The sequence below is a fragment of the Antechinus flavipes genome, chromosome 1 (genome assembly GCF_016432865.1).
Source record: "Antechinus flavipes isolate AdamAnt ecotype Samford, QLD, Australia chromosome 1, AdamAnt_v2, whole genome shotgun sequence".
Taxonomy (NCBI): Eukaryota; Metazoa; Chordata; class Mammalia; order Dasyuromorphia; family Dasyuridae; genus Antechinus; species Antechinus flavipes.
In genome coordinates, this window is record NC_067398.1 from 455,333,687 (window position 1) to 455,356,134 (window position 22,448).

The 22,448-nt window shown below is 32.9% G+C and overlaps 1 protein-coding gene across 7 annotated transcripts in view; it reads left to right on the plus strand.

Moving 5' to 3' along the window:
- PPP1R42 (protein phosphatase 1 regulatory subunit 42) overlaps window positions 1-22,448 on the plus strand; it is a 52,509-nt gene that overhangs the window by 26,183 nt on the left and 3,878 nt on the right. For 2 of the 7 annotated variants that reach the window (XM_051970088.1, XM_051970090.1), the window contains exons 7-8: window positions 5,611-5,742; window positions 10,644-10,696. In XM_051970088.1, coding sequence (XP_051826048.1) covers window positions 5,611-5,742; window positions 10,644-10,696 — 185 coding nt within the window. Of the gene's footprint in view, window positions 1-5,610; window positions 5,743-10,643; window positions 10,697-17,806; window positions 18,206-21,451; window positions 21,899-22,448 lie in introns of those variants that run through there. The other 5 variants (XM_051970093.1, XM_051970092.1, XM_051970089.1 and 2 more) reach the window with 4 other exon arrangements.

The window sequence follows — 22,448 nt, forward strand, 5'->3', positions numbered from 1 at the left end:
ACGAATGTGAACTATCTGCATTTTTGTTTTTCTTCCCGGGTTATTTATACCTTCTGAATCCAATTCTCCCTGTGAAACAAGAGAACTGTTCGGTTCTGCAAACATATATTGTATCTAGGATATACTGCAACATATCCAACATATATAGGACTGCTTGCCATCTAGGGGAGGGGGTGGAGGAAGGGAGGGGAAAAATCAGAACAGAAATGAGTGCAAGGGATAATGTTGTAAAAAAAGTACCCTGGCATGGATTCTGTCAATATAAAGTAATTATTAAATAAAAATTTTAAAAAAAAATGGTTGGGTCAGTTCATAGCTTCACCAGCAATGCATTTTGAGCATTTCCCCCATGGGTCTTCCCAATTACCATCATTTTTCTTTTTTGTTGTCTTTATTTCAATATGGTATGTGAGGGACAGAATCTCAGAGTGTTTTAATTTGCTTCTATTATTATTATTATTTAGTTATAGTACTTTTTTCATTTGGCTACTAATAGTTTCTGGAGGTTTTTTTAAGTTCTCTCTATTCATATCTCCTGGGGACTGCCTTTTGTTCTATATTTAAAATAATGAAAAAAGGGGGAAGGAAGGGGAGCTAGCAATATCAAATCTCAAACATAGCAGTAATTATCAAAACTATCTAGAATTGGTTAAAAAACGGAAAGAAAAGATCTGAGAAATAAGACCCAGAAGTAAGTGAGCATAGTTGCATGATGTTTTATAAACTCAAAGACTCCAGTTATCGGACTCGTTATGCAATAAAAACTGCCAAAACAAAGGAAAAGCAAGGTGATAGAAATTAAATGAAGACCAATAACTCACTCACCACATGTCATAATCTCCAAATGAAAACATATCCTAGTTTAAAAAAACAATCACAAACAAATTCAAGAAGCAGAGAAGGAAATAGCTTTGACCATTCTAGATTTGGGAAGAGTTCTTGATTAAAAAAGGAATGGAGAGGATCACAGGAGTAATTACTTAAAATTGAAATTTTTCTGCATAAATAAAATTAATGTTATAGAATTAGAAAGGAAATAGTTACCTACGGGAAAAAATATCAGATTTTTCTGACTAAAATCTGATGATATCCAGTTTGGAGATAAACTTATTTTCTTTTAATTTACCTTGTACAGAAACAAAATATAGGCAATAAGAAAGATACCTGAAGCTTTGATTAGCTAGTTTCCAACTAATCAAAGGAATACAATTCTTCTGATATTTACTATTTGAGAACCACTTTTTAAAAATTGGTATAGTACTCAAGATGTAGAATATCAGTCTCAGTCACTGATTTTTCTACTATGAGGTTAAAATTCAGTTTAACAATGTAGTTTCCTTCTCTGAATGAAATAATAATGCAGTCTTCTTCCCATCCCTCCCTCAAAAAAAAAAATGCATTTCCTTTAAAGAGTTAATTAATAGTCCAGGACCTGGATCTTTACCCTATATCTCCTACCTAATCTAATCAGTAGCAGCATTTTGCCAGATGTAATTACCTCCTTTTTAATATCTTAATAAACCCTCAAGAGGTTAGCCACCTCTCCAAAAAGAAAATAAAATCAAGAAAGTCATCAAAGTCAAACAAAATATACTAAATAACTAAAAATCTGCTAATTATTTGGCAAGGACTAGATCTTTCATTCCTAATTAGGTATTCAACAAATATTATACAAAGATTTGTATTACTATTTTCTTTTATGCAAAAACACTTTAACAAACTATTTTTCATACTAGATTAGGATCTAGGAAAAAGGACAATAAGTATAAATGTTTGGAAGAGAGACAATTGAGCAATCAGAAATATTAAGCAAAGCTCAGTGTTAAGGGTTTGGTTTTGTGAGAAACTTGGCTAAATATATAAAGCTGTATTTTAGAATAGGATGTCTTAATTGTAAGAAAAATAATAAGAATAATCAAGGTAAAAGAGCAAATAATTACCATAAGAAATTTTGGTTCTAAACTCTAACTTCACTTTCAGAAATTTTGTGAGTTTTTTTTAAAGTATAGTATTAATTTTTAAATATCATTAATTCTTTGTATTATTAATGTTTTATCATAAATCTTTACTACATAAGAATGTGTTTTAGTGTTTTATTGCATTTTGAATGAGGTTACCTTACTTAATTACATCTATATTCCATTTTTTTCCAGTGGCACTCATTTCTAATTGGAAATAGAAGTCAATGGAATAACATTCACAGTAAAAATCCATTTCAGTAGAAGTTATATTAAGAAAGAGATTTTTGTATGGGGTGAGGGTGAAGACAATATATTGGAAGGAACACCATTGAACTTGGATTTGGAGTATCTGATACAGAGTTCTGACTCTTAATACTTACTAGCAGTACAACTATAGGCAAATTAATCTCTCTGAACCTTAGTTTCTTAAATGTACAATAGTAATACTACTCCTTCTACCTTCCTCCCAAGCTTTTATTGGTTATATAAATTTATAAACCAAAAGTCATCAGCATTTTTATATAGCACTAATAAATCAAGAAAAAAATTTAAATACCATTTACTATAATAGCATAATGGAAAGACCATTTGGGAATTAATCTACCAAGAATATGTGGGATTTATATAGATATAATTATAAAACACATTTTATAGAAATAAATAGAAAATTAATTAAGTATTCACAATATAGTAAAAAAAAAGATACTATGTAATTTATACATTTAACACAGTTCCAATCAAAAAACCAATATGATAATTCATAGAATTATATAAAATAATGACAAAATGCACATGAAGGAACAAAAAGTTAAAACTATCAAAGGAAGTAATGAGGAAAGAAGAAAAGTTTTATTTACAGTTATACCATTAGGTAGTAATTATCAAATTTTTGTAATACTGGATAAGAAAATAGAAAAATAAATCAGAACAGAAAATATACTCTAGATTTAGAACTAAATCCATTAATATACTAACTAACACAAATTGGGAAAAACATTATTTAACAAAACTGCTTAGAAAACTAAATCACAGTTTAATATAAGATGGGATTATAGCAGCATGTTATAGCATATAACACAATAAATTGTAAGTGGATCAATTATCTAAACAACCTGCCTCCCCACCATAAATTAGAGAATGAACTAATATACACTATATAAATGTGAGATTGCCTTTTAGGGACACAAAAGAATATAATAAAATCTATCTCAGACACCAAAGAAATAAGTAGAAGCTAGTTATAATCTAAAAACTAACTCATTTATTTTTAGTAACACATTTAGCTTTATCTAAATGTCATTTACTAGTGAAACTGTAGCTATCTGAGAGCAACTTAATATACAAAAAGAAGGGAGAACTTTCCATCTTCCATTTTTGCCCAGAGCAGTCTATTTTAAAATCACATTCTTTCCATAACACTATGTTTAAAGTGTTTCACATTGACTCCCAGAGAACATAGCTTTGCTATAATTCTTACCAAATAAGTGGGTATTGAAAGGTCTCTTTCATTATGTTGGCAAATGCTTCCAGTTTTTGTTATGATGATGGTAAATTATCATTGATAAATTAAACCATTAATTGTTATATAGCATACCATGTGTGCCACTCTTAGACTATCTGAAAGCAAGAATTATATGAAGAATATAAAAAGATCTTAATGAGTCAATTTTTATAATTGGTGATTTGTACCTTTATCACTAATGCTCAGACATATGTGAAAATAAGTAATGTACTTGTGATTTATTTGCTGTTTCCTCTTACACATTCAGAAGAGATCACAACCCTTTTTTCATATTTTTAACTTACATGCAAATATTCTGTAGGGGATCTGCCCTTTTCTGGAGGTCTTGCTCAAAGTCTTATAATATGTTGGAATCCTTACAAAGTTAAGTCATTAGAGTTGATAGAGACAATAATTATCTAATTTAGCATGGTTCAGGATGATTAATCTGATCCTGTGAGGAGATGTTATGGGCCAGAACTTGAAACAAGGTACTAAATAGAACTGATAGAAACAATGCTTGTGTTCATACCTTTAGAGAGCTCATATAAACAAGAAGTTCTTAGGGCTAGAGAGCACTCTGGGAGGAACCCCATAATCTCACTCTCAGATCCCACAATCCCACTCTCGGAGAAGGAGCATAAATAGAGCTTCAGTGAGCCAGTCAAGTCAGTTCAGGAGAAGCCTTCTCTCAGAGTTGCAACCAGATTCATTCATCCCACTGTGGTGGCTGAGCTCCTGCATTTCCCCTATTGAGTCTGAAAGGCTCTCCAGAAAGCTGCCCAGACTCAGGCAAGGAGAGAAGAGATTCATTCCAACCTCCACCTTTGTGCTGGCTGGAGGCTGAAGAAAACAGAGGCAAAGGCCAACTGCAAGAACTCTTGAAACCAAGCAGAAAGATAGGCCTCTAAGAAAAACTAACCGGGCTATTTTGGAGGAAGCAATAAAAGATCTGAACTTTTGACACCTGGCTGCATTTGGGTGATTATTACTTTTAACTGAAACTAAGGCTGCCTCCAGAAAACCTCCCTGAGAAACCTGCTCCCAGAGAGAACCATTAAAGAAGAGAACACTACAATAATATATTGTGGACATCAAATAGAAAAGCTTCAAATATGGTCTCAGGAATAGACCATATCTAATGATTGCCAAGGATCACCAAATTATATAGGAATGTGTTAAGAATAGGAATAGTTATAACAATTTTGGCCAAGATAATGAATTCTTTGGCTACACAGTTAAATTATTGGTACTTACAATGCAGTTATAGCAGAAGGAGAAAATGAGCTATCTACAGTTGTCCTTAAGATGCACATGATCTTAATTTCTGTAGTAAAATATCTCTACAGAATAGAAGAAAAATGGTTGAACTTTATCTATATCAATAGAAATTTGGAGTGTGTGTGTGTGTGTGTGTGTGTGTGTGCAGTTTTGTTTTAATTTCTACTACTATATAGGATTTTCCTTAAAATTATAGAATTTCAATGATAAATGTTGAAGGGGATGTGAGAAAACTGGTACACTAATTCATTGTTGGTGAAGTTGTAAATTGATCCAATCATTGTGAAGAGCAATTTGGAACTATTGGCTAAAAGGCTATCAAACTGTGCATACCCTTTGATCCAGTAGTCTCTCTACTGGATTTATATCCCAAAGAGATATTAAAGGAGGGAAAGGGACCCACATGTACAAAAATGTTTGTGGCAGCCCTTTTTGAAGTGGCAAGAAACTGGAACCGTGAGTGGATGTCCATCAGTTGGAGAATGACTGAATAAGTTATGGTATATTAATGTTATGGAATATTACTGTTCTATAAGAAATGATTAGCAAGATTATTTCAGAAAGTCCTGGAGAGACTTGCATGAACTGATGTAAGTGAAGTGAGTAGAACCAAGAGAATATTGTACACAGCAACAGCAAGATTATTCTGATGGAGATGACTTTTCAACAATGAGGTGAGTCAGGCCAATTCTAATATAAACTTTTATAAAACAAGTTGCAAATTGGTAATGTATGATATAATATTTGACTTTTCCTTAAGAAAACACATATATAAAGTAAAATTTCATTAATACAATTTTTAAACAGTATAAATAAAGCACTTTTAAACTTAATATCAATTTTTTAAAGCATATGTTTTTCCTCCAGAAAGTCTTGATGGGAAAGAAATAAAACAAATAGAAAGACAATTCCTAATGAACTGGAAGGCATCCAAAGATGCCAGGAAAAACATGAAGAAAAAGAGTGTGATATGGGATGCTTCAGTCCCTCCAAACAAAAGTAAGCCTTCTGATCATTATGCTTAAGCAACACGCAAATTTACTAAAAAAAGAAAACACCAAAAATTTAAAAGTCACTTAGTTCTATATATATTCACTGAATACCAAACAAAAGTTCCATAGGAAAGTTATATTTCAAAATGTTCAACAGCAATAGTAGCATTTTTGGTGTATAAATAAATGCTGAATGAAAGAATAATACTATCTTAGACATTGTATAAAGGAAATTAACTAAATATAGTCTCTGTCCTTATCTTACTATTAAAAAATAATTAACATAATGTGTTCTCATCAGTATCATTTTGAGAAACATCATACAATATCCAGGTCTAAGAGGTATAAAAATTAAGCACTTCCTTTCATGCTATCCTACTAAGTTGGAATTTACTTTCTGCATTCTTCATAAGCAAAAGAAATAGGATAAATACTAATCTCCTTTTCATAGAGAGCAAAAATGAGATGAATATTGAATACTCAACACTGTTTTTATCTAATCAGGAGAGTATACAACTTTGTAGATGACATAAATCAGGAAACATATAGTTAACATATTGGAAGGTAGAGGCCAGATTAAAAGAAAATTTTGACAGACTAAGTAAAGCATTGGGACAGATTGCATCAAGTGAAATTTGGTAGACATAAATATGAAGTTTTACATTTGAGTTAAAAAAAAAGTTGATTTCACAAGTTTAAGATGGGAGATGAGTGTCTAGACATTGCTTATCTGAAAAAATAAAAATCTGCATTTTTGAGCAGATTTCATGCTCAGTATAAACAACAATATAATATGGCAGCCTAGTATCCTGTACTCTACCCTGGGCAGACTACCCATCTATGCTTAGAATGTTGTGCCCAGTCTTGAGCACCACATTTTAGGAAAGACTTTATTAAGCAAATGTCAAGATCAGGGCAGTAAAAATGGCACCTACTCAATATGATAGGAGGATCAGCTGGAGAAAGTTTTCCATTTACCCTGGGGAACAAAAGCCTTTTCAGATAGGGCAAGGATACCTGTACTATAAGTATTTGAAAGGTTGGCATTTAAGAGAAGTTTAAACTTGTTCAGCTCAAAATACAGAATGCAAAACTGGGGGCAATGAGGGCAAATTTAAGGAACAATCTCCTGACAATAAGAAACATACAAAAGTGACTAGGGAGGGAAGAAGGGAATACCTTTTATTTTATCTATTCTAGCAAAGGCAATGTCAATGTCAGGTAGGAAGAATTCTTGAAAGTATGATTTGGTTTCTTTGATCCCTTATAACTCCAAATTGTTGTGGATTCTATGACTCTTTTCATGTATTTCTGGACCTTCTCAATCCTATTTAGAAGGATACAAGGAAGTGGTAAAAAAAAAAAAAAAAAAAAAAAAAAAAAAAAAGAAGAAGAAGAAGCAGAGGTAGGGAAATATGCAGGTTTAAGATTTGGGCATCTTTTGCTCTGGAATATCAATTTCAACATGGAAAATCAGTAAATAGACCATCTTCATTTGACATACAGCTATAAATACATCTATAAGAATAGCTAAGGAAGGAAAAACATAAATCAACTTCCTTGGAGAAATCAAAGGGGAAAGAACAATGAGTTTTACATCTTTTGAGCTTAGGAGGAGTTATAGTACCCCCTCCTAAACTCAAAGGGTAGAACTGACCTTAATTCCTCTCCAAAGAATCTCAAAGCTACTTATAAATGTTATGGAATGGGGAGGAGGACAAGGAGGTAGAAGCTGAGGAAGTAGGATTTCATCAGTAGAGAACTCTCAGTATGAAAACTCCCCTATGAAACAGCAATTTATTTGCAACTTAAAAAATCTTACTTAAAAAGTTATCCATATCATTACAAAGTTAAACTAGTATTTATCAGAGGCAATACTTAAACTCAGATATTAGTTAATGTCTCCAAAGGAGGTCTTTTATTACATTACCTCTCATACAAGATTTAATATAACTCTCAAAGAATGTACTATGCTAAGAGAATAAAGATGCTATTTCTCCCCCATAGTATGGTTCTTTAAAACATAGAAGCTCAAAGGTGTATAAAATTTGTGTCCTCCCTTTTCTTCTCCTCAGCTGTTCACTTGTGTATATCGCCTCAGCTGGACACATGTGGGTATCCCTCTGTAAAAGTCTGCCCTTTCCAGGAACAAGCAATTGCTTGTTCTGAATCAAAAAATAAAAAAAAAATTAAAAATACCCAAGTTCATCTATACTATTATACTACATCCTGTGTGTCTTTCACATTCAACTTTTTATTGAGCTTATTTGTGGACATATAATACAACTCTTAGAGTTTAAACTCTTTGAAGGCAGGGATTATGTTAATTTCATCTTTGAATCACCAATACCTAGCATAGTTCTTGTATGGCTTTTTCTGACTTTGTGAGCCCTTCTGAGTTCTCCATAAGATAGTCTTTTTGGTAAGTGTACATTTGGCACTAGAGCAAAGTGGCCAGCCCAATGGACTCTCTGCAGTGAAGTTGGAATGCTTGACTCTAATGTAATCTAAAGAGATGTCATTTGGATCCTCTTCCAGAACAAAGGACCAAAACCAAGCAAACAACCTAGCATAGTACCTTAAACATGTTGATTTTGATTGAATTTATAATTAGTTGATAAGATAATCCTTTAAAATTAACCAAACAAAATTTGTGTTGCAGTTAATAGGATGTTTTTTAGACTGAAATAAAATAAATTAGAATAAATAAACTATTACATATATAACAATTTATCATATAGTAGTTGATCTTAACCAGTTATTTGCCCAAACAATGTCCTCAATTAAAAAGTTTCATCAGTGTTATTTATGTTTACATCACAGTCATTTCTGTAAAACTCCTTTATTAAAAAAACATGTAATCCATTGACCATGTCTGTGACAATGAAAATAGCATTCTGTCCTCATAGGCTTTCTTCTTACCTCTTTGGACAAAACAAGTATCATGATGTTATCGCTGGGACCAAAATTGTGTTTTCAGTGACTTCAAAGTTGTTCACTCTAACAATCTTTTCAATCAATATTCTTTTGATTCTGCTTTTTTCATTCAGAATCAATTCATATAAATCTTCACGTTTCTCTGAATTCCTGAGACGTCATTTCTTTATGCATGTTAATAAAAATCTGATTCCATGTATATGTATAGCTTATTTTACAGATAAAATCACTTTTATCATAGTTTGAGAAGAGATTGATTCTGAGTAAAAAATGTACTTAGAAAAAACAATCCTATGCATATTTATATAAAGTTAATACTGTTTGAATCAATAGATCCTTCCACATATTGAAATTATTTAGTATCATTGGCCCAACCCTGAAGTCCCTCTCTATTACTGACTTTCAACAGAAGTAGGACTAGTTAGGGGGGAATGAAGTTTTTATATTCAAAGTTAGAGGATCACAGTACTTGTACTTCTTTGGCAGGTGAAAACAAATAAATTTAGTACCTAATTTGCAAGAATAATTAAATAAAATGGTGGTCTTGCTTTCATCTCTAGCTACATGCCCTGAGTTTCTCCCTGATCCAGTCTCACCCTCCTCCCTCGCCTTAGCTGCAGTCTCTTCAGAGCCTAATCTTAGGGATTAATATTGAGGACTCTTATCTCCCCATAGCAATATGATCCTGAAGACTAGATGTCTCCCTCAGAATCCTTGCCCCTAACTAAATTTATCTTTTAAGGTTCATTTAAGGTAGAATGTTTTATGGTACATTTCCTGGGCACCAGTATTGTCAGTTCTGTTCTGGTTCTGCAATTCAGTCCAAATTGGCCTATTTTATAAATAGGTTGGATTAGGAGCAAGTGAAACCAATTAAAGTAGAGCTACTGCTGCATTTTAATGGCTTCTAAAAAATGCTTCCTGATATTTTGAATATATCGATATTCAATCCCTGTCTTTTATCCAAGAGGTTTATAACATTTTGAAAAATTAAACATTTGAATATTGCATTCCTACATCCACAGTTAAGAATTTTAGCATTCTAGTCAAAGTCAGGGTGAGGATATCTATCTAACATATGGTTATCTCTGTACATAACAGAGAATAGGCTAGAGAGGGGTCATTGCTTATGGGAATTTAGGACGCTGAAGAATTGGGAGGCCAAGGTGTTTAAAAAGAATATTAGTTGGAATAGAAAATATGACTATGAGCTAACTGCTGAACTTAATATTATTAGGGCACATTCCATCCCAGGCTTGAAGGCTGCCCTTCTGTTTTAAACCAGATTAGAAATTTAAATCCCATTCTTAGGCATCATCTTCTTAACCATTTGTTCATTTTCTGATTTTGCTTTCTCTTTTGCATCTTTTGCCTTCAATAACAGCAATTTAAAAATACTACCTCTGCCTCCATGGTTTTTAGTTTGTTGCCCAGGACGTTTTAAGCTTTCAAAGCTTCTTCTGGTACTATCATTTGTACTTATGCATCCACACTTTTCCAAATCTGAAGAGGTTCCCTATTATGTCTGATATGACCTGCTGGCAAATAGCTAACAAAGACTCATCGAACTTCCACTGTTCTTTCCCCCACCACCACCCTGTCCTTTTACTGAATGATTTCTTATCTGACAGTATCTATGTATCTAATTTATCATTTCTTGAAGGATAATTTGTAGTTTCCTTCTCAAAACACTCAGCTCCTTCTTTAAGAAGAATCTTAAATTTATTTTTTAACTCCACCTGTGACATTCTTTGCACAAAAGCCACTTTTTCCTCACAATCAAATGAAACACTGCACGTAAAATTCCTGCTCCATATAAATGTCTACTATTCAAATCTCAGTCTCAGTTTTACTAAGCATAAATACTCTTTTAAAGTATAATTGTAAATATTATTATGGCTTATTGGCATATTGAATTTACACTTCTCTTTTCATTTCCAAAGATATGCTTTTACTTCTTTATACACACAGGTGACTTTGAATCAACCCACCAACGAATTCCTGGTTATTACGGTGCCCCACAGGTGAGTAAAGCAAACTTAATCTTTTTCTCTTATATAAAGAGATGTCCTCAAAACAGCAGAGAATATCCAGAAGTGACAAAGAAAGATAACATTACATTTTTGAAAAAGATTTGGTATATTTTCTTCAAATGCCCAAGTGCTTTAAAAAAAAAATTGGGGATAGAGTAGGGATAGTCCAGATTACTTCTTTTTCTAAAACTTTGAGTATCTTTTTGCTACCTTTTGTTCCATTGTCTAAAATATGATTAAAGGAATGAACTCAAGAATATCAAGCAAAATATACTAAAAATCAATAAATTAAAATTGATGATTATTATAATGCAGTTTATTCCCCTGACCTACTTATATTGTGACCATCTATCCTGAATTTCCATAGTCAATCCTAATTTGAAATACTTTTTTTCTTTTGACTTTCCACATAAATAAATGTATTTATTTTGAGGAGCCATTATTTTACTGATATTCCTTCAGCCTCTGTAGATTGTAATCCCTTTTTGCTGCAGTAGGTATTTCTGAGTTACAGTTTAAAAAATAAAATCATCTGGTGGCCAACTTTTTGGTGATGAGCCTTTCAGCACTTAGCCAGGTCCTCTGATCACAAGCATATAGTACATTGCCAGGTTAGAACTCATATGGGGAAGCCTTTCCACTTTGGTAGGAACTATAAGAGTTTGTGCTCCATTGACATAATTATTGAGAATCCATTTGTCCTTTCTAAATTATTATTATCTAAATATAAATTATAAACAATTACTTGACTACATATAAATACCTATTCTGATGCTTTCTAAATTGTTATAAAGCATCAGAATAGGTATTTATATGTAGTCAAGTTATGGAATGAATTTACTTCAGTGAATCTGCAATTCCACTGACATGAATATTCCTTTCAAATCAGCTATCCCTTTTTATTGTGTGGGACTTTTGTCCATGTACTCCATACCCTAGCCTTTCCTGTGGGATCTATTAATGTTATATGAATTAACAATGCAACACACAAGTTGTCCCATTTCTTATTCCCTATTTCCCAACATGACTAGTTCACCTCCCTTTCTGGTTATGTATCTCTTTGATAACATCTTTTATGTCACTTTTGTATGCAATTAATTATTGACTATTTGTGCCAACCCTGTAGTGCTCTCTACTGCCTTTTGGAGGACTTAAATTTTTTTAAAACATTAGAGATTATATTAGTTTATGAATCACAAGCAGATAAGATCATCAATAGAATATTGATGTTAAAAAATGGGTTTTTGTTTCAAGGGGAGTCTTTGGATAATTGAATATAAGGTAACTATTCTTTTTAAAAAAAATTTTATTATAGATTTTTTATTTACAAGACTTATGCATGGGTAATTTTCCAGCATTGACCCTTGCAAAATCTCCTGTTCCAACTTTATCCCTTCTTCCCCTCATCCCCTCCCTGAGATGGCAGGTAGACCAATACATGTTAAATACAATATTTGTATACATATTTATACAGTTATTTTGCTGCACAAGAAAAATAGGATTTAGAAATAAGGCAAAAATAACCTGAGAAGGAAAACAAAAATGCAAGCAGACAAAAATAGGAGTGAAAATGCTATGTGGTGGTCCACACTCATTTCCCATAGTTCTTTCACTGAGTGTAGCTGGTTCTCTTCATTACTGAACAATTGGAACTGATTTAGTTCATCTCGTTGAAGAGAGCCATGTCCATCAGAATTGATCATCCATATAGTATTGTTGCCGTGTATAATGATTTCCTGGTCCTGCTCATTTCACTCAGCATCAGTTCATGTAAGTCTCTCCAGGCCTTTCTGAAATCATCCTGCTGGTCGTTTCTTACAGAACAATAATATTCCATAACATTCATATACCACAGTTTACCCAGCCATTCTCCAATTGATGGGCATCCATTCAATTTCCAGTTTCTAGCCACTACAAAAATGGCTGCCACAAACATTTTTGCACATATGGGTCTAAGGTAACTATTCTAAGGGCTCAGATTTGCAATTCATTCTGTTCCATTATGAATCCCAGCTAAATGTACATTTTTCTGTTTTTCTGAGATACACACATACACACATAAATGAATGAACTCTGTAGGCTATCCTTCCTACTACATAACATACATCATCTGGACAACAGATAGTCCTCATTCACTAGGCTTTTCTTGAGTGGAAAGCTAGAGCAAACTGTTTCAAGGGATTATGGATTTCATTTAGGAATCTCTTCAGTGTTCTGAAACCTGTTACAATCACCATATTATCACCTGCAAGCAACATCTAGAGGCCCTCATCACCTAGTAAGAAAATTGCACATTCCTTTGGTGAGCACATGCTCTCCTGTTTGTTTTGTTTTGCCAAATTGATACTAATAAGCAAAGGGACAAACAGAAAAATTATCTCTGTTGTTTCATTTTTCAACGAATCTTATCAATACAATAAGCACAAAAAAGAGAACTGTATAAATATGTACACATATATTGTATTTAATATATACTTTAACATGTTTAACATGTATGGGGCTGCCTGCCATCTAGGGGAGGGAGTGGAGGGAAGGAGGGGAAAAATTGGAACAGAAGTGTTTGCAAGGGTTAATGTTGAAAAATTACCCATGCATATGTTTTGTCAATAAAAAGCAATAATAATAATAAAAAAAGAAAAAGCAAAGGTAAAAAAAATACAATAAGCACAATAGAATCTTGTATTCTTACACTTTAGGGTCAGTTGTATTATTATAAAAATATGGTTTATCTTAAAATGGCATTTATGAAAGCATGCCTGTTCTAATCTTATATTTTCATCAAGGAAGCCCTTAATAATAATGTATAAATTTTTCTAATAAATATTTCAGGGAGATGAGAATTATGGATTGGTAGTTATTTGGTATATTCTTTTGCTGGTAGTGATATACATGATATTTTCTAGTCTTTTGACTTCTTCCCTTCTTTCAGATCTTTTGAGCACTGATTCTTCAGTGCCCTCAAAACTCTGTTACCTTCAGCATGGAACTCTTCTGTGTATGTTTGTTCTCTCTTAGATAGTCTTCCTGTCCTAACATTAAGAGGAAATGGATAAGGCTTCATATAGAAAGTGATATTTGATCTGAGAAATAAAACCAGGGAAGCCAAGAGATGGAGTTTCACTTTTTAGTTGTTTTTAAGTCATTTTGATTCTTTGTAATTCCTTTAGGTGTTTTCTTGATAAAGATACTATAAAGGTTCTCCTTTTCCCTTTACCAGCTCATTTTACAGATGAGGAACCTCTGAGACAGGGCTAAATGACTTGCTCAGAGTTTTGCAGTTAGGGAGGTGCAGAGGTAGATTGAACCAGGAAGAATCCTCTTCCTCATCACAGGCTCAGTAGTCTCATCTGAACTGCAGGCACCTCTTAATGGCAAGAGATGGAGCTGAGGGGGGAAAGATGGAATACTATCTAGCGCAAAGAACAAAGAAGGCAGTACCACTGTATCATTTTAGTAACTGGAGATATAAGATATGAGAAGCTTAGAAAGGTGGGAAGGTGATAAATTATGAAGGACTTTAAAGTTTTGATTCAGGAGGTGGTAAGGAAACATTGAAGTTCCTTGGATGGCAAAGTGACATGGTTATGCCTTCCATTTAAAAAAATTAATTTGACAGTTGAGTAGAGAATATTCTGGAATGGAAAAGGACTTAGGCAAGGAAACCAACCAGAAAGTTTTCATAGTTGTCCATGCAAGATAGTCCCTTAACTACCTGTTGTGCTTTTTGACTTTATATATTCCAGGGTTAGGCAAACCTAAGAATGATAAGAACACAATTACAAAACACTTTTCACACAAATAAAATCAGATGTAAGCAATGGAAAAATATAAATTGCTCATGGGTAGGAAAAGCTAATGTTTTTTAAAATGACAATTCTACCTCAATTGAATTTACTTATTCAGTGCCATACCAATCAGACTGCCAAAAGATTATTTTATAGAACTAGAAAAAATAACAAAATTCATTTGGAAAAAGAAAAAGTCAAGAATATCAAGAGAATTAATGAAAAAAAAAAATGCAAAGAATGATAGCCTAGCTCTACCACACCTAAGGCTATATTATAAGGCAGCAGTCATTAAAACTATTTGGTACTAAGAAATAGAATAGTGGATCAGTGTAATAAATTAGATATATAAGACACAATAGTAAATGACTAATCTATTGTTTGATAAACCCAAAGACTCCAGCTTCTGGGATAAGAACTCAGAATTTGATAAAAAATTTCTGGGAAAATTGGAAAATATATGGTACAAACTAGTCATAGAACAACATCTCATACCATATAACAAGATAAGGTTAAAATGGGTCATGATTTGGGTATAAAAGATTATAAGCAAATTAGGGGAACAAGGGAAAATTTACCTGTCAAATCTCTAGAAAAGGGAGGCATTTATGACCAAAGAAGAAATAAGAGAACATTATGATGTGTGCCCCAAGATTTCATACCTGGGGCATGTAAAGTATATGACACTTTATAAGATACAATAAACGCTTGCTTATTGGTTGATTCATATTATTACTGCCTTTCAGATTTAGTTCAATAGGTATTAATCATCTATTATATGTCAGACATTGTGCTAAGTGCTAGGATTACAAAGACCCAAACCATTCTTGCCTTCAAGCTTACCCCTCCATTAATGAGCATCTTTCCCACCATTCTGCTTTCAACTCATCTTAAGTTCAGTGTAACAGATTGGTTATAACAAAATGAAATAAAATGTCTAGAGTTATACATTTTATTTTGTTCTTCCACTGATTTAAACAGTACTATTGAATATATTAAATATTTTATTGTCATGTCTCACAAAGTGTGATAGAAATCTTTATATGTGAATTACTTTTGAGTTCCTTAAATTGGACATCATAAAATTATAAAAAGATATTTCTTGCCTCAAATCACAATGAGAATATAATTGCTAATGCTCATTTACACAACAAAAAATAACCAAATGTTTTAGGTAGAATTTTTGCATAATTCTTATGTAGATTGTGCATAGGATATACACTTTATATTCCTAATATACTAATAATACAAGGATATAACAAAATCATGAAGCAAGTAATGCACCATGGGCAAAAGAATAACATATAAACATACAAGAATAATATCTAATTTTTCCAGTTTAGTACTATGCAAACTCACAATCTAGAATCAGAATATATTTCTGAATAGTCTATTAATTAATTTGCCCTTCTGTACCAGAAAACTGAAGTTCACACATTCCAGAACTCTGCATACTGGGATCTGTGCCCATGTGCTGCAGGGAGCATTGGCCAACAGCAAATGCTTAGAAATGGAAACTTTTTTGCCTTCCTTTATAATTCTTTACAAACTATGCTTATTATGTATTTTTACAAAAGGTTTCTTTTCCTACACAAAAAGAAAATTTGAACCCGTTGGCTTTTTTTGAAACTGAACTTGATATTATTATCAATATACATTTTAATTAAAGATTAGGTTAAAGCCGTTTTTTATTTAAAAGCTGATTCTGAACAAATGCCTTTACTGTTTGATTAAAAATATGTGGTATTGAGCAAAAAAAAAAAAAAAAAGATTTAGTATTTTTCCTCTCTGTATTTATCATAGTAAATAGTTCTGACAGATGTTTCCTCTCTTTTTAAATGTGGTAGGACATGTTTGAGCCTTGGTAATTTAAAAATGGACATTAAATACCTTTACTCATTTTCATACACATAAGATCCACTGAGAATTATGTATTGCCAGTAAAATGAATAAGGCTAATTGTTGCTTGATTTATTTTAACTGATTAAAACCCAAGCATGGTTAATAGAGTCAATCCATCTTTTTGTTAATGTGAAAATGATTACTCTGGTTAGTTAGATTTGGATATGTTTGGTTTCAAACATACCTAAGAAATCTTTTGGGCACATGATTTGCGTTACATTACATTATTATTTGAACATTAAAAAATACTCAGTGTCTTCTACTAAAGGAAAGGATTATCATGAGCTTTTTAGAATTACTGAGTTATTCGAAATCTGATACTATGAAACTAAATGGTATTAAAAGACACTTTGTTTCAACATTATGTTTTAACATTTTCCTATATTCTTTGAGAATTTTGAAAAATATTTTACTCATATATCTCTTTAATCACACATTTATAACGAGAACTTGCATATAAATTCATAATCCAGAAATCTCTTTTGCATTGCTGAGCTTAAATATGCTCAAATGCATTGAGGACATTATAATATCTCACTTCAAACAGTGCATAGGGTATGTATATTCAAAACATATTTGGTGCCTGTTGCACACTTTCTTTTTGTTTGTTTGCTTTGCTGAAGCAATTAGAATTAAATGACCTGCCCAGGATCACCCAGCTAGGAAGTGTTAAGTATCTGAGATCAGATATGAACTTGGGTCCTCTTGAATTCAGGGCTGGTGCTCTATCCACTGCACCACCTGTGCTTTTCTGGAAAGCCCAAACTAGCCATGTCCAGTCATTTCTAGTTTTTAAGTCTAGTGTAGTACAATGCACAGAGATCAGGACTTGAAGTCACAGGATTTGAGTTCAATTTTTTGCCTTGTCATTTCCTACCTTTCTATTATTTTAGGCTTCTCTGGGCTAAGTAGACTGGACTAGATAAATTGTGAAGTCCCTTTCAGTTCTACATCTATGATCTTATGCTCAGCTTCCCACTAGTGCAGTCATTTTCAGCAACAATTACTGGGAACCCAGAAAGACAGGAAAAAAACCTGTCATCCATGGGTGATAGAAGACTTGGTCTTAAAAATCCTGTAGTGATTGCCTTGAGATGAAGGAAAAGAAGGGTACAATTCCATTCACAGTTAACAGAAATCACTAAGAATACCATCTATAAGGATAGTGTCAGAAAGTCATCTCAGATCCTTAATCCAATCCCCTGATCCTCATCCTTCTCCAATCCTGACTGCTCTTTGTTTCAAATCCTAGGAAATTTATGCTGTTCAATGTAAACTCAGAATATGCATCAAATTTAGTGAAAGACTAAAATAATGTTAATAAGTTGTGTCTTTAAATCATGGTTTGTAATTTTTGAATAATCATTTAACATTGAACAATTTAACATTGTTTTTGTCTTGTCTTTTAATTCAGAAAGCTTATCGCGAAGCATAAGCAAAACCTGACACCCAGAATGATGCACCTGAACCTTCACAAAGCCACCTGTACCCCTAATGTGACAGTTATATTTAGTGATATCTTTTTTGATTAAAAAAAATGAAGATCTAAACTATAGGATATACCTATAGCTTTGCAATCTGGATTTTTGTTTTTGACAACTGTATCTCTTATAGTTGTATTATTTCATGATTTGATTTTATTATGAAGGAAAAAATTAGTGCTTGCCCTTTTATATTTTCTTTTTAAATATTGAAAATAAGTTCCACTTAATATGATAGCTTTTCAATTTTTATTTCAAAGATAGATTACTTTTTAGTTATCATATGCTATTTACTATGAAAAATAAAGAGCTAAACAAAGCCTCCAATTAAACATTTTGAGCCACTAGTTTTGTTTCTTCAAAAATAAAACTTTTCTATATAGCAATGGTTAGTGGGAATTAAGTTCATATCTGAGATCAAATATTCTCTGATACCTAAGAACTGAAATTCAGTCAACAAAATGCTTCACAGAATCAGAAGTCAGAACTGGAAAGGAATCTGAAAGATCATCCAATCTGGTTACAGGCCTTTCATTTTACAAGAAAGAAATCTGTCACCCCAAAAAGCAAGCAAAGTCACAGGGATTACTAGGATAAGAAATAGGACATGATTTAGATCCTTATACTCTTAATCTGGGATTATTTTTATTATCCCCAGCTAAACAAATTATTTTTCTCTTCAATTACACAAGAAATTGGAATACTTAAAAAATTGATCAATCATTCATGTTTTCTAATTAACAGCAAAGATAACAAAAAAGATCCAAACGGGCTCTTTCATCACCTCAGAGTCTTAGGCTATCTTCTGCTTCCCTCCCCTCATCTCTTAAGTCTAATAATGAAAATTCCTCCATGGTCTAAACCTAGAAAAATTTTCCCATATTAAATTTGGCTTCATAACATGGAGGCAACATAGTGGATAAAAAGTTGGCCTTGGGATAAAGCACTTCTGGGTTGGTCCCACTTCTGACTCCTCATGTGTAAACTTGTGAAATCTGTAAATTAAGGTTTGATGAGCCTACTTCCAGAATAGGCTGATGCTGATATGAAAATATCTAGCTGAAATTGAGTTTGAATTCAAAAGGATTGATATTTTTCTGCTCCTACGGTTTTTGCAATTTTCCTTCCTGACCATGAATTTTCTGTGAGCCTTCAGGCAATCAGTGAGTGGGATTGAGATAGGGCCAGTGGCACTCCCTCCTATATTTCCCCATGGAACTACTATGTGAATGTGAACCCATGGTGCCTCTGCTTCTTTGGATTCCTGTATTTCTTGATATTAAGCAGATAAATGTCTAGAGATGAAAGATTTTAGGTTATAACCTTGTTAGCTTCAAAAATTCAGAAAAGCCAAGAAATCTATCAATTGGAGCTGATTGCAGAGAGTCCTGTTAGGTATAGCAGTCAACTCCAGTGAACACCCAGCTCTGATACTGTTTGGCTTAACCTAATAGTGAATCATCCTGGCAACTGAAACCACAGTATAAAATGTGTCTTCCAGAAAGTAAGAGTAATTTGTCCATCTTTGTCACACCAAATGAACTTAGTAGATAACTTTAAAGGGAAAAAAAAATGATTTCTGGGGCCAGAAACTTCCCCCTCTTCTATACACACGTTTCAGTACTTATGTGCCTCAAATTTGAGCTTTCTTTCCTCAAGAGTCTTGCATATGTTCAGGAGAGGTCCTGTTGCATTTTGGGGGATATTTTTTATTAGTCATTTTAAACTTGAGCCCATTCTCCCCACAAGACAGTGTACTGCCAGTCTGGGGAGATTTTTGTATCTCTATCCTTGCTACCTTTTCTCTGTATATCCTTTTGTAAAGTTAATATGAAGTGGTTGTTAATGCTGGGTTAATGTTATCTGGTTAATATGTTTAGGGAAGTATACTAAATTAAGGCTCATGAATGATAGTATCACACTATTCAACCCCTGCAGGTTCTCCCTAAAATCCCTAGGGAAAAAGCAATTGTGGTGATTTAAAAAGTTTGAGAGATATGGTTTCTGGGTAATTTAATCACTTTATTAATAAGGTCAGCATGTTACTAATAAAGGGGTGATCCTTTGGCCATCTCAGACCAAAAATAATCATGGTGAGCTCAGAGTTTATATGTTCTTTTGGAAGAGGAGCGGCAATCAACACAATAGAGGAGGTAAGCTATATTAAAACGAGTGACTAAAAGTAATATGTCACCTTTGGACAGAAAAACTTATTTCTATACTCAGACTGCCCCCAGTTTTGATCTGTCCATCTATCCAAAGAATGTATGCCCCATCTAAGTGTGAGTAGGAGACAATAGCTGTCTCAGGGTGGGTTTAATCAGCAGCAACAATATCCCTCCAGACTGAACTTTAAAAGGGGGGGAGGAGGAATGTAGACCTCCCTGAATCATTGGTTATTAATAATCATTTCTCTCATAATCACCTCTCTGGGACCCAAGCTGCCAATAAAAGTTGGGATTGAAAAAGTTAGTAGGGAAGGGGTTCTAGACATTTATTATAGTATTATCTCTGTTTTAGAATGGATTATATTGTATAAACTTTTTCATGGTGAGAAAAGATGGAATGGAAAAAAATAAGTTTCTCACTTAATAGGGGGGAAAATTGCATGGTATTTTAGGAAAACTGGTGTTCTGTTATTCTACATGATGTCTTATGGAACTATTTGTTAAATGAGGGGGGGGAAATGGTTTTCAGAGGGTTTCCCTTGCAGATAGCTGAAAAATTATTGTTCTAGAGCTGAAAGATTCTCAGAAATCACCTGGCCTAGCCTCTCATTGTATAGATGAGAAAACTGACGTTCAAAAGAGTAAGAAATGCTCATGATCATGTCAGGTAGTAAGAGGTAAGAGCTAATATTTGAACCTTGTTCTCTGAATCCAAATCCAGAATTTTTTTCACCATACCAAGGGTCCTTAAGTATAAATTTGAACCCAGTTCGATTGTAAGATTTACATATTAATAATTTCTTCTTGGTCTTTCCTTTTACACATAATTATATTATCTGATGGAGATAATGATGGCTTTTTTTTTTTTTGAGGAATTCAGAGTCAACTGCAACCAATAAGACTCTTTGGTTCATCAGATTCAGGGAAATGGAGGATAGATAAAATCCCCACATAGTCCAAGCAGGAAAAGGAAAAGGGGAAGAGTGGCAGAGACGTTATATTCAGAGGAGTTTAGTACAAATATGTAATAAGACCAATTCTCTAATAAATAAAAGGTTAAAGAACAAATAGGCAGTTTTCAAAAAGAGAAAAGTTATCAACAAATTTATAAATGCTTTAAATAACTAATAAGAGAAGTGCATATTAAAACAACTAAGGTTTTACTTCACACTCAACAGATTGACAAAGCTAATAAAAGTAGAAAATGGCAATTGCTGGCAGGATAGGAATACTAATTTGCTGTTGGTGAAGCTATAAATTATTCTGTTCCTTTTGGAAAACAACTTGGAACTACTTTTAAAAATCATTTAACTTTTACTCAGACATACCAGGAATATACTCCCTAAAAAGTCAAAGACAAAATGAAAGGATTCATATGTGCAAAAATATTTACAGTAGCACTTTTTACAGAAGCAAAGAACGGGAAGCAGAGGGGGTCTCCATCAATTTGGGAAATGGCCATGGTTGAAGAAATCGTGATCATCTAATAGAATATTACAGCTTCAAAGAATTTGAAAGGATTTGTATGAGCCGAAGTAAAGTGCAAAACTAGGAGAACAATTTATATAAAGACGACATTAATGTAAAGGAAAACAACTTTGAAAGTCTTAAAAAGTTTGATCAATAAAGTATTATATCATGATTATAGAAGACTGTTAATGAAACATGTTTTTCACATGTTGATAGAAAAATAGACCTGAGGCAGAATGAGCTCAGTACTCAAATTCAATCTACTTTGCTTGATTCCACATTTGTTATAAGGAAGACTTTTTTTTTTTTTAGGAGATGAAGTGAATTGTGTAAAGAAATGTAGAGATTATCAATAGTGATATAAAAGGGGAGGAGGGAAAGCTCAATATCACATTGTAAAATACACAGCATTTATTGAATGATTGTATTAAATGTTTGTGATAGAAAGAAAAAAACAAAAAATCCCTCTGTCCTCAAGGTTTTGTATGCACTGCAGTGGAGAAGATAATATGTGTATTTATGCATATATACATACATGTAAATATATAAATATATGTATGTAAATATACATGTATAGTTATTTTGTCCTTTGTCAAAGAGGACCAATGTTATTACAAGTGAAGTCTTTGAGTCCTTAATGAATTAGATTTAAGTGAGACAGTTGCACAAAATCATCAGTCTCATTCACTCTTCAAAGTTATTTAAGTCATTTAAACAAGAAAAAAAGTCAAGTTGACTTGTGATGGCCTGGGATACAGTAGATAAACTTGTCTTTCTCAATGTTTGACCAAGCTCTGAAGCACTCCAAAGTGCATGCTTCATAATTGTTGGCACAAATTCTTCTCATCTGCCCATTCTATTGGGATGTGGCCATTTGATATGCTAAAGCTATATACATATATATGTTCACGTATATATACTCATACACAAATACATA